This window comes from Vicia villosa, unplaced genomic scaffold (assembly GCF_029867415.1).
Source record: "Vicia villosa cultivar HV-30 ecotype Madison, WI unplaced genomic scaffold, Vvil1.0 ctg.000402F_1_1, whole genome shotgun sequence".
Taxonomy (NCBI): domain Eukaryota; kingdom Viridiplantae; phylum Streptophyta; class Magnoliopsida; order Fabales; family Fabaceae; genus Vicia; species Vicia villosa.
Window position 1 is genome coordinate 889761 of NW_026705181.1, and position 26909 is coordinate 916669.

The 26909-nt window shown below is 35.1% G+C and overlaps 3 protein-coding genes across 4 annotated transcripts; all 3 read left to right on the plus strand.

The window, feature by feature from the left end:
* The first annotated feature begins 1211 nt into the window (after window positions 1-1211).
* Window positions 1212-9954, plus strand: LOC131627836 (uncharacterized). The gene is made up of 13 exons (XM_058898697.1): window positions 1212-1447; window positions 3370-3428; window positions 3541-3658; window positions 3869-3942; window positions 5735-5803; window positions 5889-6482; window positions 6952-7487; window positions 7721-7785; window positions 8029-8108; window positions 8230-8474; window positions 8588-8716; window positions 8950-9102; window positions 9198-9954. The coding sequence occupies exons 1-13, from the start codon at window positions 1294-1296 to the stop codon at window positions 9334-9336; spliced, it is 2415 nt and encodes an 804-aa protein (XP_058754680.1). The 5' UTR covers window positions 1212-1293; the 3' UTR covers window positions 9337-9954.
* A 4217-nt stretch (window positions 9955-14171) lies between these two features.
* Window positions 14172-16845, plus strand: LOC131627839 (probable E3 ubiquitin-protein ligase RHB1A). Of its 2 annotated transcripts, XR_009291575.1 has the most exons (6): window positions 14172-14328; window positions 15352-15496; window positions 15672-16047; window positions 16148-16257; window positions 16472-16578; window positions 16680-16845. XR_009291575.1 is itself a non-coding variant. In XM_058898700.1 (5 exons), exons 2-5 carry the CDS (start codon window positions 15434-15436, stop codon window positions 16484-16486), a joined length of 564 nt encoding a protein of 187 aa, XP_058754683.1. In that variant the 5' UTR covers window positions 14172-14328; window positions 15352-15433; the 3' UTR covers window positions 16487-16845. The 2 variants fall into 2 exon arrangements, 1 of the variants encoding a protein (XP_058754683.1); XM_058898700.1 differs by having other exon boundaries at window positions 16472-16845.
* Window positions 16823-22100, plus strand: LOC131627788 (protein DETOXIFICATION 34-like). The gene is made up of 8 exons (XM_058898645.1): window positions 16823-16996; window positions 19218-19631; window positions 19900-20525; window positions 20743-20799; window positions 20880-21118; window positions 21226-21344; window positions 21648-21734; window positions 21883-22100. Exons 1-8 carry the CDS (start codon window positions 16823-16825, stop codon window positions 21946-21948), a joined length of 1782 nt encoding a protein of 593 aa, XP_058754628.1. The 3' UTR covers window positions 21949-22100.
* Window positions 22101-26909: the final 4809 nt, after the last annotated feature.

Below are 26909 nucleotides of genomic sequence, written 5' to 3' on the forward strand. Positions count from 1 at the left end.
GGGACGGGCTCGGGGTGGATACTAATGTCCCCATTACCCGACCCGTCCCCATATTTTATAATCGGGGAAAAACCAAACCCAGTCAAAGCGGGTTTTCCCGTCAACTTCAGGGCGGGTTCAGGTGAGTACCCGCGGGTTTGGATTTTATTGCCATGCCTAGTCTCATCCCGAACCGTACCTGCGCAGGTCTGTTGGATCGGTTATTCAAATTTTGTCCAGCGCTTACTTAGGACATCCCAAACCTGATTATTTATGTAATTTTTTTGAATTATGTTTATTTTTGTAATTTTTTTAAAAAAATGGTTACTTAAATTTTTTTTCTATATATTTACCCTTTATGTTAAAAAGATACGCAAAGGTTAAAAAAATGAATTTAATAATATGCATTGACAGTGTAAAATAGTTTTACACTATCATCCAATAGAAAACCAACAATATATCATGTTATTAAAAAAAAATTAAAATAAAAATAAATTGTAATTGAATACATGTGATTAATTAATTATAAAAAATTATTTTACAATGTGCATATTTTCTCTAAAAAACAATTTTTTCCACCCTTCAATCTAAAAGATGAAAAACTACTTTACTAATATATTTTATCAAAAAGATACACAAAGGACAAAAAAAACACTATAGTGAAACTATTTGTGTTGTTGTATTATGAATAAATAAATATCCGTGTTACCTTTATTTAAAACTTTAAAATACGTAAGGCTAACATGATTCCATGTTTGAGTGCTCCCTATTTGATTTTAATAAAGGTGGTTGATTATAACTTTCTTGATTTGGTCGTAATAAAGTTTTAATTACTTTTAGATCATACTATCAAATTGAAAAAAAAAAACATTGTTTAAAATAAAGTTTTAATTACTTTTAGATCATATCAAATTAAAATGGATACACATACACATACACATAACTTTATTCTCTTTATTTTATAAAATAAAATAAATAGTCTTCGAGGTGTTTACCACATTAGACTAAAGTCAACCCAAAATGAGTCAACATGGTACTTAACATAGAGCATCATCATCGTATGTATATCTCACATAGATTTCGTGAGTTTTGTTTTGTTTTATGTTTTTTTTCCAAAATTTAATGACTAATTAGTAAGTTTCAACTTTTTACATGTGTTTCCCACATTCTCACTGACAAATGTTTTTTTTTTTTTTTTTCATTATTGTTTAATTAATTAATTAAAAAATAATACCCTTTTGCGTTACTCACTCACTCCCCACCAAAATTCATCGCTATGATCTCAGAACAACTCTCTCAAAATTGGTAAAAAAGATGAGTTTTTTCAATTTTGTGCTTCTCTTTTCTTGTTCCTTTGTTCTTCTCTCTGCAAATGGTGAACCCAGCAGCAAAGGTGAAACCTTTATTGTTTCAAGCTTCAGCTACCCTCATACTAGGCTCAGACCATTTGATTTGCGATATATTAGAGGTTTGTTACCTAATTCACAGTGACCCATTTTGTTTTTAATCATTGTTATTTGCTTGATTTCTTGTTGTTGTTGTTCTTGTGGTTGTTTGTAATGAAGCATTATGTTAGTGTTGGAGTTGAATTTGATCTTATCTGCTTCTTCCGGGGTTTAGTCTGTGAGGATTATACAATTGGTTCGGTTTTATGTTTTAGGGGAAATCTAAGAGACTGATTACAGGTTAATTATGTTTTTGTGATTATTATTGCTATGATGGACTTGATCATGTGAAATATGAGTCCTGTGTTTTATATTAGTTACTTTTTTTAAGATATTTCTAGGTTATGTTGCTATACCCTATAGTTTATCACAGTGAGGGCCGTCTTTGAGGGCATGCAAGACTGAATGCCAAATTTGTCTCAATTAAAACTTGGTTAAATAGAGTGTCATAAAATATTTGTCGTGATTATGTCGTGGCAAAATAGGGTCCCTATTTGTATTGCAATGGTTGAACATGACCTAACCTTCATATGGCCTCAAAAAACTTAAGACGGCTTTGATCACTGTTGCCTTGTAATAATAACTATGCAAGTATCACGTATGGACTTGGAACATAGGGATGCAATCTTATTTGGCAACTCGGGAACACGACTTTTCTTAGGTATTGTCCGCTTTGGGACTTTGTGTAAACCCTCAAAATTTTGTCCTTAGTTAAATTCGACTCAGGTGGTTGTGAACGTGAGTGTTTATATACCACTCTTGGTTTCAATTCCTAGTAATGTGAGACTTTACGTACCGGAACAATAGTCCTCCAGTCGAGGCTAAGGGGTGAAAGAGTTTAACATCCCTTGTACATGGCTTAAACCCCGGATTCTCACAAACAGCCCAAATGGTCTGAGGTTGATCTCGAACATACCTTGGAAAACGGTGCAGCGGATTTGGGGTCGGAACAATTGCTGTTTGTTATTTGTTATCTATTTTATGATGCGCTAGTTTGTTAGATTTTACTAATGTGATCAGAAACCTTGTAGAGGAAGGAAGGGGCAATAATCAGCTGTGTAATGTGTTATGAGCCAGAAAACTCAGTTAACAACACACAAATTAAAAGAGGAATTCGGTACTCTAATGCAATTAACTGTCAATGGTGTACACTGTACGGGATTTTGTATTGATTATGCAGAATGTGATAAACACTTGATGTAAGGAAGTACAAGGGATAAAAGAAAGCTCTAGAATGCCTAGGCTCAAAGAGAGAAGAGATTCAACTTCATTCCACTAAATTCCCTACTCATAATAACCAATCATTGGCATATTTTCTGTTAGAGATCTTTCCTCTCATTCCTCGCCTTGGCTCCACAAAAGTAGGATCATGTGCCATGTGTCCCTCATTCTCATTAGATTTAGTTGTTGTATTGGCCATTCTTCCCTCACTAGTAACATAATGCTTGGTTTCACGATTGGCGCACTTAGAATTAATTATGGAAGTGTGAAATTAATTTTAACATGTTTAGTTTGCTATCGAGTAGAATTGGTTCTGTATTCTAGAGTTGATTCTACTTGAAGCTATGATTTCTAGCTTTTGAGTCTAAACATGATTGTTAAACTCACTTTTGCAACAATTTATTCAAACATAAATCACTTTACTTTCAACTCACTTTTAGTCAGAATCAATTTTATAGAATTAATTCATTCAGAATCAATTTTTTCAACTGCAAAACCAAACACTAAAGAATTTCAGATGGAGACAAATGTGAGATGGTATCACAGAAGAAGCTAATTTTATTTTTCATTCTGCTTTGATGATTCGATTGCAATTATGAGTTAATTATTTTGAAAATCTGTTATTAGAGATATGTTTTCTCGAAAAACCTCATTTTCAGATATGTGTGGACTTCTGGAGTTGTGAATGATCTTACTTGTCTCTTAATGTTTTCTATTTCTTCAGTTGACTTGCCGCCATGGTTTTCTACGATGTCTATAGCAATGAACTCAGATGTAGACCTTGTAAGTACATCCAATCTTATTAAAATTGTCATTACCGACTATGCTATAGAAAAGTCTATGAAGTGCTCATCACAATATTATCTTTTTGTTGAATGGGCCCTTCCGTTTTCAGGATGTCTCTAGAATTGAAAGTGTTCCAATGAGCACACTGCCGATAATATGCTTTAGAGACGGAGGTCCTCCACTGCCAGATGCCCTAAACTTAACTTTGAAAGATTCAGCCATCTCAGGTACGAGACCGAGGAAGCACGGATGCTACGAAACAGTTGCCATGTTGTTTTTGACCGTCTAAGATAATAAGATTCTTATCTATTATTAGCTTGCTCTCCTTCTCATTATCTATCTCCCTTTTTGACAAGAAAGAACACACTAGATTTCTTTTTTCACCTTTTGTTTTCAGTTTCCTATTATGATTACTTTTTGTTCCCCATTTTATTCAGGGATAAATGGTTTAGATGTGGAGCAGTGCTTCCCTATGCAGAAAAATATCACTATGAAACTGACAAACAATCAGGTGAATGCAGTGCTTCCTTATTTTTTTACTCGAAGCATTACAGATACTTTTTTATTACTAGTATAATATCCATGTTTAATGTATTGCTTCATCCAGCTCAATGTCTCCTTATGCTTGTAATAACATAGAAATACTTGCTTAAAATTAAAATTCCTATAGTTAAGGGCCGGTTCTATTAAAAGTAAAGTTAGTAGGTTTAGAGTAATTAATCCTGGATAGTGGCGCGGAGCGCGGTTAACCCCAAAAATGGGATAGTGTATTGCGGGATATTCGCTATTTCATCTTTCTTGGAACAAATTACATGAATAATAATTATAAACATATGAAGTGCAGAGGGAAGAATGAAGTGTAGAGAGAGGTGAGGGAGGAAGTTGTGATTTTTCTTTGGAACAACGGAAGTGCACAATCGTCGGTGATGGAAGGTTAGGTTTGAGTCTCAACTCAAATTTGATTGAAAAACCCAAATCACCCTTAAACGTTTTAAATCTAAAGGGTAATTTCGGTTTTTTAGAGGGGAGAAGGATAGCAGGACAGAAATTGCTCCGCCCCCGCTACTCGCCTACCAAGGCTATAGTGGGATAGCGCTGCTATTGACTACTCTGTTTTTTTTTTGATGCAAACAAAGTTTCCATTAATCAGAAACAGCAGGGATTACAACAGAGTTAAGGGATGGGAGGGTCCCAATCCAAGTTTTAGACCCTAAAATATTACCAACACCAACCAAGCTATGAGCTTCAGTATTACACTTACGACCAACAAACATAACAGAAGCAAAAGCAAATTGACTTAATAGACTCCTAACATCTACAGCCACAGACTCAATAGTCGCAAAGACCGCCATAGAATTGACACAATCCACAGCATTGAGACAATCCGATTGCACCACCAGTCTGTCAATCTTCAAATCCAGAGCCATCCGAATGCTCCAGCGAATGGCCAAAATTTCAGCAGTCAACGGATCCGTATTCAACAACTCTTCCCTGCACGCCGAGAGAATAACATCTCCATCCGGGGATTTGAACACGCAACCAAACGCAACAGAATTTGGGGAAGAAACTCACGCATCGACTTGGAGAATATGGATATTCTTCGGACTGTACTCCTCCTGCACAGAATGGTAATCACAAGACGGGACAGGGATAGAATTGTTGTAATCCGAAACATCAATGAGAGCCTCTTGCGCCACGTTCACAGGATCAGCAATTTCTTTTGAAAAACCATGAGATTGCGCGCCAGCCAGATGCGGTGCAGCAAGTTTGCCAGAAGTTGAATGCTCAAAACATCACCACAAGTCAACATCTTGAACAACCAGTCGCGGAGATCAAGGCTAGAGTCAATCCTGAAACTTAGAATGGACGAAAAGAAAGTTTGCTGGGCAAAAGGGCAATGACAGAATAAATGCTGAATGACAGAATAAATGCAGAATACTCTGGTTAAGATGCAAGATAAGTGTAATATCTTTAAGACTATTTGACTTGAAACATAACTAAAATCAAAATTCCCTATGCCTTGTGCTGAAGTTCAACTTTAGTTATAAAGTATGGATTCGAGACAGAAAGATTAACTCCTAACCACTTGGTCATAGGGGTGCTGCTCAAAAAAAAAAAAGTCATAGGGGCTCCATATGTTATATTTCAAGGACAAACCCTCCGAAAAGCTTGAGATGTTAGGACACATGATCGGTTTTATATAACTAGCATATATGTTGCTTGGGGAATGGTTAGGTTCAAGTGATTCTTCTTTTGTTCTTATGTAATTTCTAAGATAGAAACCATAACAAATTGTTGTTCAGATATCTCCAGGTGTTTGGTTCATTGGTCTTTTCAATGGCATTGGACCTACAAGAACACAGTCGAAGATGGTAAGGTTTACTATGCAAATATTTTTTTTTGCCCAAAATAATTCTGAAAATTACCCAAAAAGTAATAATATTTTTACCTCTGAAGATTGTCCGAGGTCCGGCATACTCCTTTGCTGCCAATATAACTGTGGAAGCATGCACAAATTCAATGATGATGGGAGATTTCTGTAACAGTCCCGTTTATCCATTTTCATGCACAACATCTGATGTCAATAATACTTTGAAAGCTACAATGGCGAATGAGCCAGAGTTGGAAAATTTGATGACCTGCAAAAGTAGTGGGAAAACTTTTTGTGCTGATGAAAGCGTATCAAACTTCTTCTCCTTTGATATAATAAATGTGGCAGACAAATTTACTATTATGGCAAGTGATGTCAAATTCAATATCACGTCTTCAAACAAAACATCTGGTGCGAATGATGTTAGTTTAATGTGTTTTGTTCGCCATGGTTCAATGCCTTCAGTCGCTTCGTACGATTACTCCAGTGATTTAACTAAAGTGCCGCTGGTTATTCATTCACCATTAATCGGTCGTTGGTACATTACTATCGTACCGATCAATCCTATAAAGATACAGGATAGCAATGTAAAGGTTTGCTATTCAGTGGAATCACAGGTGCTTCAATGCCCTTTTGGGAAGGCCGGTCCAAATTGTACAATGGATATCTACACGCTTCAGGTAGTATTCTTTGCAAGATATTTTCTGCCAAAATATCCTTTTTATGTTGTCACCTAAAGAACATTTTTATAATAACAATTAAGGTTATGCTAATCCTTGTACTACAATATAACATTTGAGATTACAAGTAGAATGGGTAGAATCAAGTAATTGTACCAAGTTCAAATAGCTAACCACATCCAAATTCGTGGTTAATGAAGTTACGTTGATGGTTAATGAGTTTCAAAAACTAGTATACCCATTGACCATTGGACGTAATTAACCACCTATTTGAATTGCATTAACTGCTTAAAAAGTTATCGGAAAAGATGTCTAAGTTTGGTTATGCAAAAATCATCTCTATTAAAATTTCTTGATTTGAAGTTGATTTAAGAACACCCTAGGGTAGAATCATGCGACATCTTGATGCTAGAAGGTATTTATTTAAGCTGGAATAAGCTATTGACAATACGAGAATTGTTTTCTGCAGACATTTGTACGGAGAGGTCCAACTCCCTTTGAATCATATTATCTACCAGTCAGTACCGGAGCATCTTATACTTCTGCCAATTTCCCTCTTGAACCACTCTTGAGTAACTCATCATACCATGGCGACCCTGGTAACAGTTGGACTTATTTACTTCTGGACATTCCACGCGGTGCAGCCGGAGGAAATATTCATGTACAACTATCCTCAGACGTGAAGATCAATTATGAAGTTTACGTTAGATTTGGTGGACTACCATCTCTTATTAACCGGGACTATTATTATGCTAACAAGACAATGAGAAGCGATACATCTATGTTTTTCATGCTATATGATTGGAGTGACAACAAGATCAATTTCTATATTATGTATGCTAGAGAAGGAACTTGGGGTTTTGGTCTTAGATATCTTAATACCAGCCGCGATCCTTCTAAAGGGCCAACTGTCATGTCTCTTTCGCTTGAACGATGCCCAAAACATTGTTCCTCTCACGGGGACTGTAAATTTTCTTTTGATGCAAGTGGCTTGACATCGTACAGGTTTATTTTAAACCCTTTGCTTGTTCCTAAATTTTCTTTTAAATTACGTTACCTTAGAAGTCCTTGGTAGTGATTGAGATTTTGTGGGGAATACAATTCAGATGGCATGCTATAGAGTTTTCCAATTGTATTAATCTTCTTTTTTAGAGATTACATTATTGCATGTTTTTCATTTCTTTTCTCTAATGTATTAAGGAATTCATCATTTTAAATGTTTACTTTGTTGTCTTCAGCTTCTGCTCTTGTGATCGAAACCATGGAGGCATTGACTGTAGCATTGAAATTGTATCACATCAAGGTGCTAGTTCATTTTTGAGATTGATGAAGTTAGTGATTTAATTGTCCTGCATTGTTCAAATTTACTTATATAAAGCATCAATTTTATTTTTCTTGTTGTGTAACTTATTTATCAGGCAAACTTGTCTTTTGGTCCTTTATCTTTATTTCTTTTTTAGCTTCAATTTTTTATCAAGTCAGAACCTTTGTGCCTGTAAGCGTTTACATCATTAGACCCTAAACGAGTCACTGAAAATTTGTGCAGGGCATGTACGACAATCATTTTTTCTCATTGTATCAAATGCTGCGGCCATACTTCCTGCCTATTGGGCCCTTCGGCAGAAGGTGGTTCTTTCTCTTTACTTGTTCGGTAACTCTTATTATCTCATTATATTTACTTATGTATGCAACCCATAGTATACCTTTATTTGATCATACAAATTTCATAACATCGTTTATTATGCAGGCATTGGCAGAATGGGTTTTGTTCACATCTAGTGGAATTGCTAGTGGACTATATCATGCTTGTGACGTAGGTGCTTGGTGTGCATTAAACTATAACGTCCTACAGTTCATGGACTTCTGGCTCTCTTTCATGGCTGTGATTAGCACTTTTCTTTACTTAGCTACCATTGATGAAGTATTGAAGAGGGCAATCCACACGGCTGTCGCTATCCTTACTGCTCTAATGGCTGTAACAAATGCAACCAGGTAAATGAACTAATAGACTGAATGTTCACGTGCTCACACACGCGCCCTTGCATATACACAAATACCATAAAATTTTTGATAATCTTTTTCATATTTGAATATGAAATATGTAGGTCTTCCAATGTTGTTCTTGTGATGGTGATCGGTGCTCTTGGTCTCCTTATTGGATGGGTTATAGAGTTGTCAACAAAGTATAGGTCCCTTTCCTTTTCAGTTAGATTCTCACTTGATTTCTCTCAGATGTAAGTTTGTTTCGAGTACGACATTATATTGGTTTACATGCAACATAATAGCGATCGATGGCACTATGCTTTATAGCAGTTAACTCAAAATCTGCTATGCTATAATGGCTACAGCGTCGCTATAGCCACTATTAAACAATACTTTGTACTACATAGCGTAACGGATTCAGCTGCGATATAGATGCTATTTAATGACACTGAATATAACTTATTAGTGATGAATTTATCTGCAGTTTGCGAGTGATAAAGCGATGGCTATGTAATCTTGTTGGAACACTTCTAAGACGGTACCACTGGCCTTTTGCATTAGCTGGTTTTTCTGCGCTGTCAATGGCAATAGTAAGCTGGACACTTGAAACCAGTGAAAATTACTGGTTTTGGCATAGGTATTAACAATATTACTATCATCATTTCCCTTCTTTTTGTTTATACCTTCTCTATATCTCATGTTCGCCTTCTTTTGAAATGTGTTTTTTTACAGCTTTTGGCATATTTCAATATACACATCTTCTTTCTTCTTCCTTTGTTCAAAAGCAAATATTGTGGATAGTGAGAATCAGCTACCTGAAAATGGAAACTATGAACTGACTCATCAAGATTCACTTCCAAGAGCCAGTTAGAAATAGAATAATATATATCGAATAGGATGGTGTAAAAAGGGGGACAGAGGCGAATCATTTTAGTTTTTTAGAATGTGTTTATTGCAAGTTCATGCGAAGGTAGCACAAAAGTACGTGGCTTGCTGGTATTGGATTCAAATTTGTTTATGTTCGGTTTACAGTTGAGAATCTGCAAAGGTACATTTGATGGAGTTCATTTGAGATCTACGGACTTATGGACAGTAAATGTACATTCGCAGTGAAAATCCAAACGTATCAGTTTCTTACTTGGATAAGAAGTCATCGTCGGAGTCGATGCTGAGGCCAATAATAGTGAAGTGATAAGCGACGCAGTCTCTTGTAAATTCTTTTCAGCATAAGGTGTGTTTATGCCATTCTTTATAGAATATTTTACCCTTAAAGGAATGAAGCTAGGGGTAATTTTGGTCATGGGATAAAGAGGTTTGTCTTATGTAAATTATAGTTTAGAATAAGACTTGCCTTTGAACTGTATCATATTAAGATTAAGATATTTTGTGATAATGGATCTTATCTCTACTTCAGCAGTATCTTAATAATAGACTCAGCATGACTATTTTATGACACCATAAACAATGGAGTTTGCATTACATTACATATTCCACAAACATAATTTATAAGGTTGACATGGAAAAAACATTATAAAAGATGTCTACTTAGTGAGAGTGATGTTACTGTACTGTTCTATTATTAATTATGTATCAATGTCTACTACCAATTTTGGTTTTATTCCATTTTAGAATAGTTGGAAAAGTTTGTTTTAGAGTTTCTGTCCTTAAACTATTTGCAACTTGTTTTAATATTTTGTTCTGGTGGAGCTTATGAATATTTTTGTGTGTATATAAAATGTTTGTTTAATATGTGAGCTACGTGTGAAGATTTTCTAACAACGTATTCTTATTTGCTTTATTTAAATATAATCAATGTTGTGGTGTGATGACAAGGTTATGTAGACCTACTTTTTTGGCATTTTTTGCGATTCCCCTTAGCAAAATTCAATGTTATTTTCTCAAACAGAAGCCTTTGAATTTATTTTAATTTCATGAGTTACACATTCACTTTTTTTGTTTTTCTATCTCTTTCAGCAGCCCTAATTTTATGATAGTTACATGGAAGAAAAGGAGGTAAAAACAAAGACAGCAAAAAAGAACATGCACAATTAGTACATTACCAAATTCAGTTTCATGGAGAACCTAAAATATAATTAGAGTATTTGTCACAAAGCATGAGGGGGTCAAAGTCATAACATTTAGGGAACTAGAAATAATCGGTTAAATGATGAAGTAGGGGTGTGGTTTGGTGGAGCAGATCTCCGATACGACGGCACGAGGGTGAATCTACAAGATTAATTAACACTCCAACGTCTAAATCAATAAGAGAATGAGAAGTAAAGTGAGTTATGGATCATAGTGTAACTATTATTTCATAGACGGCTAGGTTTGAAAATATGCCAAGTCAACTAACAAGGGCCTACGACCTACCTAGGCCAGACCATTCTTCTTTAAATAGAAATATATATGCTTTTTTATAAATCTATTTAATTAAAAAAAGGTATGCCACAAGTCATAAAAAATCATTTGATCCTATCATGCCGACCTATTTAATAAATACGAATAACTTTATTATTATATTATTTATATTTTGAATTAAAATAAAAAATAAAACTTAGTTATTTTGAAGAACTTATAAAAATAAGTTGAAAAAACTTTATGAACAATGTCATAAATTGTTTTCATAAGTTTTCTCAAACAAATTGTATCACAAAATTTATGTTAATAGGTAAATAAGTCAATGCAAATAAACATACAGTTTCGTTGATCTTTTATTTTGTTAGTCTATTTAAACATTAGTTAAATTATTTATTTACAAATATTCAAATAAAACAAGCTTTTATGCAGATTAATAGGTCAATTAAACCTTTTAAAATGGCAGACACAGGCCTAAAAATAAGTCTGTGATAGGCCATATGCTAGACTTAGGCTTTGAAACTTTTAGCAAGTCAGACTCAAGTTTGATAAAATTTAACTCGACCCAGCCTACTCCCCCTACAGATGACACCACTATTCCACTAAGGACCCATAAATGATTAATGAAATGACGGAGTATGGGCTTGGTGCGGCGGAGCAGATCTTTGATATGACTGCATATGAATAGACTTACAATGTTAACACTCTAACGCCTAAGTTAGTAAGAGAATGAGGAGTAAAATGAGTTATGGATCAGAGAGAAAATAGCTAAAGTCTATCGTGAGACTTTATATATGAATGACGATTATGGACATTCTCTACCATTTTGGTATGAGAAATGATAAACCTTCTGATGACATCTAACGACAAGTTATATCCCCCCGACATGGATCAAGTGTGGAGCTCTACCGCAGAATTACAATGTATTTTTAATACCTTGACAAAATAATTTGGAGTGGCGACTCAACCTTACCCTTTTGGGCCGATAGTCGGCCCAAAACTATGTGTCAAAGTCTCCTACCAATTTTGGTTTTATGGCATTCTAGAGTTTGGAAAAATTTGTTTAGCGTTTCCGTCCTTAAACTATTTGTAACTTATTTTAATTTTCTTTTTACTGGTGGAGCTTATAATATTTTTGTGTGAATATAAAATGTTTGCTTAATATGCGAGCTACGTGTATTTTCTAACCTCATTTTCTTACTTGCTTTATTTAAATATTATCCTCCTTGTGATGACAAGGTTATGTAGCTAGACCTACTTTTTTGGCATTTTTTGCAATACCCCTTAACAAAATTCAACTATTATTTTCTCAAACATAAGACTTTAAATTTATTTTAATTTCATGAATTACACATTCACTTATTTATCTTTTCTATCTCTTTCAGCAACCCTAAACCCAAGGACTTAAGCTAGAACTTAGTGAAGAACCTAAAATATTAGAGAATATTTTTCACAAAGCATGAGGTATCAAAGTCATAACATTAGGATTAAAGTGTTACGTAATGGAGAACAAAATTGAAACACGAGTCACACAAATTCCTAAAAGCTTTACACTACACGTCTAAACAAATCATAATATTTTTAAAGTTAATTGTAAAGTATAATTTGGTTTTAAAAAAACCCTAGCCACCTAAGTCATTTTCATGCATTATTATTTTTATATATATACACGTAGAAAGAAGACAAAAGAAACAGAAATATAATAACACAACCCTACATCCTCCTCCAATGAGGAAGCATTACATTTTTAAATATTATTGACTCATTATATTGAAAATTAATGCATTCTTATCATCTAGTATAACTCATCACCTACGTAATATTAAATAAATAAAATTAATATAATAAACATTATCATCTAACAAAATTATTTCATAAATTTAGATAATTTTTAATAAAATATATTAAATGTTGGTAGAAAAGTGACAACAACTATTAGAACTCATATGTATAATAGTTAGTAATTGAGTTCAAAATGGACCTTGTCTATCGGGCATGTCTATTTTATTCTTACTTTTTTACGAGGCGAATTAAAATTTTATGTCCGTATCCTCAACAATATAATTTCTAAGATAAAAATGTGTAGTGTCCGCGAATCCGTCATACACCTTCATTTTTTTTTCAGGCCGCGAGATGACCTCAGCCTAATTGGCGTCATAGTCCCATTAAACATCTTCACGCAGGTATGTTAACGCCGAGTACAACACGCCATCTTCACACATGGGCCCACCAAGCGAAAGCCTAATGCTTAATCTACTTGACTTCATTAGAGGTGAGTTACCTATTATGTGTTAGTCGATATGGCCTCATAACCCCACCATACCGAGCACGCAAGTGTGCTAACGCCAAGTGGGAAAAGTCACGCGGCCCTCACAAGCACACTGCAACGGTAGCTCAGGCGTGTGCCTCTTTAATCCATGATCAGGGCAGTCCCACGGAAAAGCAGTTATACACGAAGCCGGAATCGGACTCCTTCCCGACTACTAATACAACCTGTAAATTATATGTGGTGCCTGATAACTTATGATTTCAGAATTTCATCCAATTATTCATATTCGAGTGTTATGCATAATGTTAACTCAATTACTCTTAACTATTCTTTTGTAATTAAATATGAATACAATGATGAGATAAAGTATGAAAGTGTGTTGACACCCGTGGTTTCGGTTAAACCTTAAGGAGTTCACCATAATCCCGAGAGGTATGTTGTATGAATTTTTGCAAAAGTTAATATTTAAAATAAATATTATTTGAGTTTTTTTTAACAAGTAAACCTCGTTTTTTGTGAACGCCTACATTAACAAATCTTTTGTAATTTTTAAGATAAAAAGTGTAATGCCCGCAAATCCATTCGACTTATCTTTCTTTTTTATAGAGTGAAACAAAATTTTAGATTTGTGCCCTCAATAATATCTATCCTATTCTGCTTTGTTTTTAAGAATATTTATAAAATTGATATCGAAAATAAATATTATTGCCACTATAATTAATATGTACATTATATTTTAGTATATTTTTTTAGATTGGTAAACGGACATATCTGTTCCGTTTAGATTCATTTTACAAAAATCCACAAAAAAATAAGGTGGAACGAAACATACATAATTAAAGATACGGGTCTAAAATTTTGTCTCGTCTTAAAAAAATAAGACGGATGGAGAATATCCACAAATTTTACACCTTTTAAACTTAAAAATATAAAATTTTATATAAATATCGTGTAAAAAAAATACAAATGACATATTAGTGGTTAAGAGTATAACATCTTAATGCAAACACAAACAGCACTAGGCCTCTGTTTTAGTATATTAATTGAAGTAAACATTTAAAGAATGAAAAGTTTCTACTAAATATTAAATATTTATATTATTATATAATTTTGATATAAAGAAAGAAAGAAAGATATAGAGTCATAGCCATAACCATAGCCACCTTCAAGCAACCAAATTCCACAACAAACCAACAATTTCCCACCTTTCTCTTCATCTCTTCTATTGCTTCCATAAAGGTAAGTTTCTTTTTTTTCCTGTGTTCTCCGTTTTTGGTTTTTGCTATTCTTAGCTTTATCAGTTTTCATGAATTGTAACTGTTTACCAACTTATGTTTTTTGACCACCCCTTAAGGATTTGCAGATATGGTTTTGTGCTCTGAATTTGATTGTGTTGGTTTTGCTTCCTCACACAATTCTTGTTAGGGTTATTGTTTTTGGTTTTTGGGGGGTTTTGGGTCTAGATGTTTCCTCTGTTTTGCTTTGTCTTGTAGTGGTGGTGACTTGAAGGTGGCTATTGTTGTTTGATTGTTTTGATGTTGTTGGTGTTGTGGATTGGTTTCTGTTTGTAAAGTTTCATTTTTTTGCTGATATTGATGTGGTAATTTTAGTAATCTGTAACTGGGATGTTAATGATTTTTGTTGTTGAAATTAATAGATATGAAAAGTGTAACTTCTTATTGAATAGTTTTGTGTCTATTGCAACTGCTATAACCTATAAGCTATCTTCCTTTGGTAGGTTAACTTGATTGAAAAATATGAAACACTGACATAGTACTTACTGACACATCGACGCCAATAATAGTTTGAGACTATAGATTAGTTCTGTAGCACCGACACCTCTGAAAAAGGGTGTGTCGGTGTCCGTGTTAGTTCACTTGAATATGTTGATGTCACACTGATGTCAAACACTGACACGTGTTGAACACTGGACAAGGACACACATTCGATATGAAGTGTTGGTATTCTTCTTCATAGATTAAAATTCTCTTAGTGGTTATTTTGCTTGTTAATGATTTTGAAGGCAAATAACATTGTAGGGATGAGTGATATAAGAAACACGCTAAAAAAATTGAATCAAGATGAACTTCAAAACAGTGAATAATGAAGTTTCTCAAATCCTAATTTACAAAGGAATGAATGTAACTGTTTGGTTGCATATTTTGAAGTTTTCTTTGATGTCAATGAGCTTGTTTTTTGTGTGAAATTTTTAAGTTTGTTTCATATGTGAAATTGTGAATTAATCATCAATGTTACTTTTAGGCTTGTAATAGCAGATTGGAGAAAAAGGAATGAAAGTATCAATGAGAGTTTCGATTAAGTAACAAGATCAAGCTAGTGGAAAATGGGAGGTTGCTGTTGTTCTTCCAGAAAACATCATTTGCAAGGAACACCGGTTTATTACTATGTTAGTAATCTCACTCTATTATTTTCATCATAATCAACTTGGCTATTAAAAGCCTTAAAATGGTTGCTATCATTGATTAGCGCTTATGCTATAAGCCTACGAGCACTTAATTAATTTGTTTATTCACAATTTGTTATGTGCTTATGATTTAAAGTTTGAAAAACTCTGGTTTCAGTGTCCGCCTACTTTTGAAGAGCGTGGATCTTCAACTTCTAATGACGGTACCGCTCCTTCACTCTCTGCTGGATTTCTGGTTGGACTAAATTTTGAAGGGGCAATACCTGATACGTTCCGATCTCCTCCTGTGCCTCTTCCTTATGACATTGTCTTCGGAGGTCCTGCGTCAACAGACTCCGAATCTGGCAGAGAAACTGTTAGTATGAGTAGTTTTGAAACTTCAATTACACGCGATGATGATATTGAAGAATCAGATTGTAAAGCTCAAACCAAATCTACACCTCTATCTCCAAAGAAGGAAAAACTATCAAAGTCGAATGGAACACAAGTATTGACGACAGAAGAAGAGGATGTCTGCCCAATTTGTCTCGAAGGTACAGTTTCTTGCCTAACCAAAGTTGATTAAGCTCTTTCCGTCTTCGTACATTAAAAAAACAATCATTTTGAGTTTTTTTTTTTTCGTTTTTAATGCAGAATACGACGATGAGAATCCGAAAAATCTGACAAAATGTGAACATCATTTTCACCTATCTTGCATTCTTGAATGGATGGAAAGAAGTGACTCCTGTCCTAATTGCGACCAGGTTCGGCTTTTGTATTCATTCCATACTAACTATAATAACTAACAAAGAAGAGCCTTATACTTTGTTTTCATTGAATACAATACAATCATGTTTGCTAACATATCAAGACTCGACACTGACACTGACACGACGCTGACACATGCATGAACACGACACTGGCACATTGATTATGCCGTACTTTATCAAATGTTAATTTTTTTCTCTGATATTACAGGAGATGATATTTTGACCAGACAACGAATTAGTTTGATTGTATTAAAATCAAAGTTTGCTAGATTTATATATGAAAGATAGATGAAGAAATTCAATGTATGATAACTGGTAAGATGATGGTAGCTGCAGATTCATTTTCCATTTTCCTTATTTTGATTTGTTGCTTTCATTTTTTTTATTATTTGTTTACTTTTTTTTGTTTTATTTAGGGGTAGAAGCATACTGGATTTGTAAATAGTGTCAACTTCAATATATTGTATACTTTGGTTTTTTACATCATCTTTATGTGATTTTTTACTATTTATATTTGGTTTTCAATATTTGTTAGCACAATGATTAGTAATTTATAATAATGTTCTTTAACCATGTCACAAATGATATTGTTAAGATGTTTAAAACAGCAATGCATATTAGTTACTATTCTTGGAAGTGCAATGCACTTGGAGTAAAGCTTAATCATTCTCATCACTTTCACACCACTCAACTATTAAACTGTCACTTTCGGTTCAATAATTCATTTCCACAGGTTGCTATTTACACCATCATTTGTTATAGTACACCCCTGCCCCATCTTCTCTTTCATTTTACTTCCATAATATTGATACCAGCCACAGAAGCCTGAAAATCATCAATTTATAATTGTCCATACCAATGCATACAAATTGCCACAAAGACTCTACCATGCACTCTACATAGTAAATAATTTTACAGGCCACCGTCTCGAAGGAGGTCACACACTAGATCACACAAGCATCATGGTTATCATATAAGAGGTCTTGGAGGTTTGGTTTCATCGGTGAAGAATCTCTGTCCCACGGTAGTCCACTAAGCGGTCAACAATTAAAGCGTGCGAAAATCCATATGGACCAGTGCCACTACTCAAACATAAGGACCAGTGCCACTACTCAAAAGACAAGATGTTCAAATATTATAGTAAAAGTCATCAGGTAGAAATCAGGACCCCCATCCAATATTACTGTTACCAACAAATTCATCTGATCTAAGAGTCAAGCCATTATGTGTTTGAAAATAAGCTACAAGGACGTTATTCTTAACGTATACATAGTCAAGTTTTATTGTCAAATAAAAAACAATAAAGTATAGATACTATTCAGTAAGTGGACTAATGAGCATGTAACACATGTTATAAATACAAGATATCAATTCTTTATATAAGTATAACTATTAAGAGTAATATTTATAATGAATTGATCCATCATAAGAATGTCACATAGTGGGTTATGTAAGTCTCATAAGATATTCTCATAGTAATACCTGAGTATGTCACCTTGTAACCTGAAACTACTATAGTCCTACGTGAAGAGTTGATCACTTTTGTACCGTCAAACATTGCATGTGTCAAGAAAAGTATAAATTTAGTTAATTGGATACTTCATGAGTCATATAGAGGGACATGAATGACCTATATGTAATTTGCCGCTCTTGCATATGCAAGAGTAATATTTTTGGACCTCTTGATCAAGTATAATAGGTAAAATGCATAGTGATTATGAAATAAGTCAATATGTCATATTGAGCTTATTTGTTGTTATTAAGTATACTCTGATATTTTAAAATAAAATATTTGACTATACACGGGTGACAGATACTATGTCATGTGTTAAATATAAATACAAGAGTTATACACCTGATCCATATCTCGGGAAGGTTATGTTATAGCACATGACATATTCATCAATTGGATAGTCATAATGTGTTGCTAGATAGTGCTTTTTGATTTATAATATTATTTTTAATGTTACGAGAACCTACAAGATCACAGACATACAAATAAATAAGCGAGAGATTAACTAAATGAATAAAATTCATTTAGAATTCGGTGATGCATTTTTATGATGCTCTAACACTAATGAGAGAAATACCGTGCACCGTAAGTTACAGTACATATAAGTGATTCTATAAAGAAATCTTTATGGTGAGATGATAGTCACTCATTCATGTATTCTCAAAATTCTAGCAGCACTATAATTTTGAATTTGTGTTTTTTTAGACTCTTGTTCGTTCACATCTAGCACGATAGGCAAAAGACTATCTCGTTGTAAATTTTGTTCATGTGAACTGAGTAGAGGTATTTTCGTTCGTGCAACACTCATTATCAACTCATTTTCGACAATCAACAATTCTTCTGCACTACAAAGTTAATCAATACTTGACTCATAATCATTCATAAAGATCCATCACAAGAAATTTTGTACTTTTAAGTGTTGCATTTAATTTGTTCATTCCCAATTTCTTTTCGCATAGATAAGGGCAGACCGACCCATATTGACCGTCTAAATTTTAATAAACCTCTAATTTTTATAAATAAAAAATTTAATATTTCTTTTTATAGTTTGATAGTTATAATTTCTTACAAAATATATTTTGATGCACTATATAACCACCGGTGTTATGTAGTGTTACCTTAATCTTAGGCCAATGCCAATAAAAAGAAGCATAGAAAGAGAAATGGATTTAACACTCAAAAGTATATAACAGTTTGAGACTTGGTCATAACTTTTCATTGGTCTAAATCATTTCACACTCTTTATAAGGCTATCCTACATTATAGAAAAATAAAAAATCCTCCATCTCTTCTCTCACCAAACAAACAATGGTTGAAACTAATTCATTCATAAAAAGTCATTCACAAAACACCCTTTCTTCTTTTTCTTCTTCTTCTTTTCATTCTCCATGTCTTATGCATGATTTTTTCTTTTATATTTTCCATGCAAAAAGGTTCATAGAAAGCCGCAAAAATAGGTAAAGAAAATGAAGTAGTCTTTGCAGGGGGAAGCAATGGCTTATCCTCTGCTGGATCATCACCTGATAGATACTCATCAAGAGGAGAAACACCATTATTTAAAGCACATGTATCCTCTACTTTGGAAACTGCAGAACTCCACCATGCTCCTGAAGGTCTTATTGAAACCAATGTTGGAGACTATAATGGAATAAATAACTTTGAAGATTTAAAAAATGTAACCATTACTGAATCATCCAAACTTTGGACTATTGCTAGCCCTATTTGCTTTGGAATATTATGCAATTATGCAATCAATTCCTTCACAAATATCTTTGTTGGACATCTTGGAAACCTAGAACTCACATCAGTTTCAATCTCTTTGTCTGTCGTATCAAATTTCTCCTTTGGCTTCATGGTTAGTTTCTATTATATCTTTTTGGTTTGTTAAGAGTCTTGCAACGGATGATATATGGCCTGAACGTGTGTCTATATATGACAGGCCTGATACACATTCTTAACATGGTATTAGAACCAGGTTTAAAATCCGTTAGGTCACCTGCTATCAAGCTTCTACTATCGAATCACCTACCATTTATTTTCACGCTCCAGATGACCTTGGCGTGAGGAGTTGTGTTAAAAGTCTCTCTTTTTTAAACTTGTTAATTGTTGTTATATATTTGCAGCTTGGCATGGCAAGTGCACTGGAGACACTATGTGGGCAAGCATTTGGTGCAGGACAAGTAGAAATGCTCGGTGTTTACATGCAACGTTCGATTCTAATCTTGTTCGGTTCATGTTTTCTCATCTTACCGCTTTACATATACGCGACACCGATTTTAATACTCCTTGGACAAGAACGAGATATAGCGGAATTAGCTGGAATATTCACACTCCAATCAATACCTCAGTTATTTTCACTAGCCATCAATTTTCCTGCACAAAAATTCTTGCAGGCACAAAGCAAAGTTGGAATATTGGCATGGTTGGGTTTCGTATTCCTTTGTATTCACATTTTGATTCTGATTCTGTTTATTAAGATACTCGGTTGGGGTACAACTGGTGCTGCTGCAGCTTATGATTTATCAGCTTGGGGAATTGCTTTGGCTCAAATGGTTTATGTTGTTGGTTGGTGTAAAGAAGGGTGGAGGGGTTTGTCTTGGTTGGCTTTTAAGGATCTTTGGGAGTTTATGAAACTCTCTTTTGCTTCAGCTATTATGCTTTGTTTAGAGGTTTGGTATTTCATGACATTGATTGTTCTCACTGGACATTTGGATAATCCTATCATTGCTGTTGGCTCACTTTCAATTTGGTAAGATCACACCAAAGCTACTCTACTCTATCTTATGCATTACCACCGACAATGTCTGGTGTCTGACACATGTTACTGTTTGACACTAAAACGTCTGGTTATATTCAATTATTTCATTTTTCCAAAAGATTACTGATGACGACGTGTCAGTATCAGAGACAACGTTGTGTCTGGTGACTCTAAAATTTCTGATTAAATTATGTTTTTGCTCTATCAGCATGAATTTAAACGGGTGGGAAGGCATATTGTTCATAGGGGTCAATGCAGCTGTCAGGTAAACATTTGATTTATTAATTTTTTTTCCTCTCCATTTCAGTGTAACAAATTCTTACAACTTTTCTTTATTTTTACCAGTGTAAGAGTTTCCAATGAGCTTGGATCAGGCCACCCAAGAGCTGCTAAATATTCAGTTGTTGTCACGACTATTGAGGCTCTCATGATTGGCTTGGTGTCTGCAATCATTGTTATAATAACAAAAGATCGCTTTGCTGTTATTTTTACTGACAGTAAAGAAATGCAAGAAGCAGTTTCTAAATTAGCTTCTCTTCTTGGTGTAACCATGATTCTAAATAGTGTCCAGCCAGTTTTATCAGGTAAAAAATTTCACCGTTATAACATATATCGACCTATCTTAATTGGTTTATTCGAGCTTATCTATTGATATAAGTGTTTATGAGACTGCTCTTTTGCATTCTTGCAGGTGTTGCAGTAGGAGGAGGATGGCAAGCTTTGGTAGCTTATATTAATCTATTTTGTTATTACATTGTAGGACTCCCCCTTGGTTTTTTGCTTGGCTACAAAGCTGGCTATAGAGTGAAGGTAATGACTATGCATATCATAATCATTATATTGTGATACCGGGCCGTCTTAAATTTTTTAGAGGCCGCATTTTAGTTGTAGCAAAATAAAAATAAAGGCTATGTTTAACTGCGGGTTAATTCTGACAAATATTTTTTTAGACTTTATTCAACCAGAGTTTAACGTGATAAATTTTGGACCCTGCGCCTTACACGCATTCAAAGACGGCCTTGTTATAAGTTCAATTATAAAATAATGATGTGATTTGAATTTTATTTTACCCTCTTATCAAGCTGAGCTTACAGATGAAAAATATTGTTTCAGGGTATTTGGGTTGGAATGATATTAGGGACTGTTTTGCAGACAGTTATCTTGGTGTACATTATATATAGAACAAATTGGAACAAAGAGGTGAGATTAAGATTTTTTTTGTATGAATAGAAATGACTATCATAATCTTGAGTTCGGCCGAAAAATAAATAAAATCTGATTAAGGATAATTTCAACTATGATTCGAACTCGAGTTCTGCTAAACAATTTGTAAATCTAAAATTTTCAGGTTGAACAAGCATCAGAAAGAATGAAGCAATGGACTGGACAAGATTCAGAGATGAGTGAGATGTAGAAATCAACAAGATTCAAACTATTACATATTCTGTGTATCCTTATTAGGTGACAAAATTGTGCATTTGTTAGCCATAGTGAAACTTCATTCTTAATCATGTAATAAAGTGTAATTTTGTAGGTATAGAAATTCTTCTTATTAATGTAATAAAGTGTAACATTTTTTTTTTCATTGCAAAAATATATATTGTATAAAAAAGTGGACTCTACAACTTACGAGGGAAAGCATAATCAACAACGAATGCTCAACTATCTAAAAAAATTACCACCAAGAAACTAAAAAAAATAAAGTATAAACTAGAAGAAACACGAAATAGACTAGTCGTGTAACAAAAAGAAAATCTGCCCCTAAGAACATGCAATTGAAACTATTATAACCTCAATGAAGAAAAATAAACACAAATACCCTACCAAAATTGCAATTAGAGGTTGGTAGTCAAACCCTAAGCATAAAGCTTAAGATATACCACAAATTAAATGACAACCGTAATTGATTAGGTAGTTAAGAGAGGGATGAAGGAGACATGGGAGTTAAAACAAGTATAAAGACAAGAATGTACTTTAAGTGTAAAATAGAAGAGTGTATTTGGATGGTTTCGTTAGTTGTAGGAGAAGATAATAGCAAACATCGGGCGAGCACAAAGGTAGCGCCATAAGCCGCCCGAAGTTGTGCCCCTGGCTGCCCACTATTCACAATAGCTCGCATACTAACGGAATAGAAAAGTCATTCAATGAGGAAAGCACATTTCACATAATTATAAAGAGAAAACAGCTCCCCTACATCTCATGTTTCTGATCAAGACCTTTTTCCTAAGCATCTCATCTATATGTGCCTCATGTTTAGGATATTGTTTACATTATGTGATTTTAAATGTGCCCTAAGACCGGTCTTTCTTAAGTATCTCGCCCCTGCAGACCTCATGCTTCGGGGATTATGTATATTTTGGGATTATGAAAGTGTCTCAAGACCTCTTCCTTGAGCACCTTGTGTAGCACCCTAATTACCCCGATGAAATAATAATAAAATCAGAGTAACATTTTTCATTCAATAAACATGCAATTAGGATGTCAGGCCTTCAAAATATATTGAACCTGCTCAATTATTTAAATAGATACATAACACATTATACGGGTGAACCAAAACAAAACTTCAAAAATCTCAACTTCCAATTTATTACGCAACGGAAAAGAATCACATAATGTTATTAAAATAATCTGCATCCAACATGGACAATATTTATTCAAATATTGCAGAGTTCATAAGACTCTAAACAATCATCAAAGACAACAAAAATAACTAAGCATTCATCCCCCGTTGTTACGTATCAGAGCACGACCCGACTCGACATAAGCAGCAGGAAGATTAACATCTTCCAAGCTACTCCAAAAGCGCACTAATCCTCATTATCTGCACGTTACCAACATATAGGTAACTTTCAAACATAAGGGGTGAGATATCATAACAATATAAAGAAGCATATGATAACAAGTATATGAAGAATAAAGTCATACACGATTCACCACTTCACAAAGTATCAATATCATCCATCAACAACTCATCATCACATCATTATTCATCACTAAGGTGTGTTTGGTTCAGGGTAGATGGAGGGGAGGGGAGGGGAAATTTCTAATTAAATATGTTTGGTTCAAATTTTAGGAGGGGAAGGGGGAGAGGAGGGGAGCAAAATCCCTCCAAACTACACTTTTTGCGTCCCTCCGAATTGGGGGAATTTGGAAGGGATGAGAGGAAATATAAGTTTTCATATTTAAAAATTATATTTACTGTGAGATATTGGATCAAACTCTAGTATTGTCGAAGGGTAGCTTCTTGGTTCGACAGTTCGACAGAGTTAAGCATGAAGTCGAAGGATTGTTCACATGCTGGTGTCGAAGTGTGCATGCTGTAGTCGAAGATGGGTCTAGCATGCAGATGTCGAAGATGCTAGGGTTGTTAGCATGTTAAATTAGGTTTTAGTGCTTAAACCCTAATTTGTTAAGTTAGCTTGTTTATTAAGTTGGCTTGTGTAATGGGCCTTGCTGAAAAAGCCCATTAGTTAGTATGTTAGGTTTTATTATAAATAGCATACTAGTCTCTCATCATTGCTAAGCTGCAAATCCTAATTTAGGGTGAGAGAGGTTATTTGTTATTCTTGTAAACTTGTAATCTTGTTTTAAGAGAAAGTGAAAGAATAGCAGTTATAACCAATTCTTGTGTTCTTATTCTCTTCCCTAATTCCCTATTATACTTTGTTATTGGTATCGTTTTTCACAACAAATTGGTGCGGTGAGCGTGGAGAAGATGCCTTCAACAAAGTATGAGATTGAAAAGTTCACCGGAGTGAATGATTTCGGTCTGTGGCGCTTGAAGATGAAAGCCCTACTGGTTCAGCAGGGTTGTTTGGAAGCGTTGAAGGGAGAGGCAGCCATGAATGCTGCATTAACGGCAGCAGAGAAGACAACTATGATCGAGAAAGCACACAGCGCAATTCTGTTGAGCCTTGGTGATAAGGTTCTCCGGCAGGTATCAAAGGAGACGACGGCATCAGGGTTATGGGTGAAACTTGAAAGTTTGTATATGACCAAATCGCTGGTAAATCGACTCTACCTGAAGCAAGCTTTGTATTCATTCAAGATGATTGAAGACAAAGTATTGGCTGAGCAGTTGGATATGTTCAACAAGCTGATTCTTGATCTTGAAAATATTGATGTGAAGATCGATGATGAAGATCAAGCGCTGTTACTATTGTGCGCTTTGCCTCGATCACATGCTCACTTCAAAGAAACTCTCTTGTATGGAAGGGAGTCCCTGACGTTTGAAGAAGTTCAATCAGCCTTGTACTCTAAGGACTTGAATGAACGAAAGGAGCATAAACCTTCGACTGTTGGCGAAGGTTTGGCCGTTAAAGGAAAACTCTTACGAAAGGATGGTAAGTTCGACAAGAAGAAAGGCAAAAGCCAGTCGAAGACTTACAGTGGCGAAGCATCTGGCATTCGATGCTACCATTGTAAGAAGGAGGGTCACACAAGAAAGGTGTGCCCTGAACGCTTGAAATATCATGGAGGTAAGGATAATGGCAACGCTGCCATTGTTCAAGATGATTTCGAATCATCTGATGTTCTTGTGGTTTCAAGCAGTGACTCTAAGAAGGAGTGGATTATGGATTCAGGTTGCACTTGGCACATGACTCCAAACAAAGACTTGTTCGAGGAATTATGTGATCAAGATGGTGGATCAGTATTACTGGGAAACAACAAGGCTTGCAAGATTGAAGGTGTTGGATCTGTGAGATTCAAGCTCCATGATGAGTCAATAAAGTTGTTGACTGAAGTCAGGTATGTTCCTGATTTGAAGAGAAATTTGCTTTCTCTTGGTGAATTCGACAAGAAAGGATATGTTTTCCAAGGAGAGAAAAGTATCCTAAGAGTCATGAAGGGTTCGAAGGAAGTCTTGAGAGGCGTGAAGAAACAAGGCTTGTATACCCTTGAGGCTGAAGTTGTAAGTGGTTCGACAAATGTTGCATCCACGAAACCTTTGTCGAAAACAGAAATCTGGCACATGAGATTGGGCCATGTCAGTGAAAGGGGTCTGGTCGAATTAGGGAAACAAAATCTGCTTGGTGGAGACAAAATCGAAAAGCTGAAGTTTTGTGAACCCTGTGTACTTGGAAAATCTTGCAGAGTGAAGTTCAACAAAGGCAAACAAAGAACACATGGATCCCTTGATTACATCCATGCTGATCTTTGGGGGCCTGCAAGGTGTCCATCACATTCAGGAGCAAGGTATTTTCTATCCATAGTAGATGATTATTCCAGAAAATTATGGGTATTCATCCAGAAGACTAAGGATGAAACTTTTGAGAATTTCAAAAGTTGGAAGACTCTGGTTGAAAATCAGACTGGCAGAAAGGTCAAGAGGTTGAGAACCGACAATGGCCTTGAATTTTGCAATGAGGCATTCGACAGTTTTTGTGCTGCCTCTGGTATTGCAAGGCATAGAACTACTGCAGGTACTCCACAGCAAAATGGTTTGGCTGAAAGATTTAATCGAACTATTTTGGAGAGAGTCAGATGCATGTTGACTAGTGCGGGGTTAAAGAAGATGTTCTGGGCTGAGGCTGTTTCGACAGCAACATATCTGATAAACAGATGTCCTTCGACAGCGTTAGATATGAAGACACCTGAAGAAGTTTGGTCGGGACATCCACCAGATCTCGACAAACTGAGAGTATTTGGCTGCTGTAATACGGTGAACTGACTTTTTATCGATCGAAATGTCGCGGTAAGCAAGAGTCGCCACCGACTTTTATTTTATCCAAACAATATTCGGAAAGGCAAAAAGAAACAGAAAAAACCTTTTTAAAGAAATCTAAGTTCGGGGGGTAATTTATGCAAAGGGAAGGTGTAAGGCACCCTTTGCATCCATGGTTTTCCATGGGCTCTTAATTGCTTTGCTTGCTCGTTTGTTTAGAAAATGTAGATGAAAGAGATAGGGACTTTAGCTCGTAAATGAGCGTAGCCCTTTTGAAAAATTATGAGAAAGAATATAATGAAAGTTTGAGCATTGCAAGGCAATTAGGGGCAATTACCTTAAACTCAGATGATAGGTCTCTTTTTAGCCTTTCAGAATGAAAGGGTCTATCCTTGCCATAAGAGGGCAGGAAGCCTTTCGTTTGGAGGTTGAAGGGTCATCGAAGCATCCTTTGCCATAAGACTGTCCCATGCCATAGAAGGGCAGGTAGTCTAAGGCAAGGATCAGAATAAGCCATTTCGTAGGCAACCAGAAGATACCTCAGCCTTTTTCCGTAGGCAACATCCGAGGGTCGAGGTCATTTGTGTATCGAAGGCAGCATCATTTAGGGTCGCGACCTTTTTATCGAGGCAACATGGCTGAGGTATCTTCGAATTCGAGGGACATGGCTTATTCTGCAAAAACACAAAGGCAACAGGCAACAAGGCAAC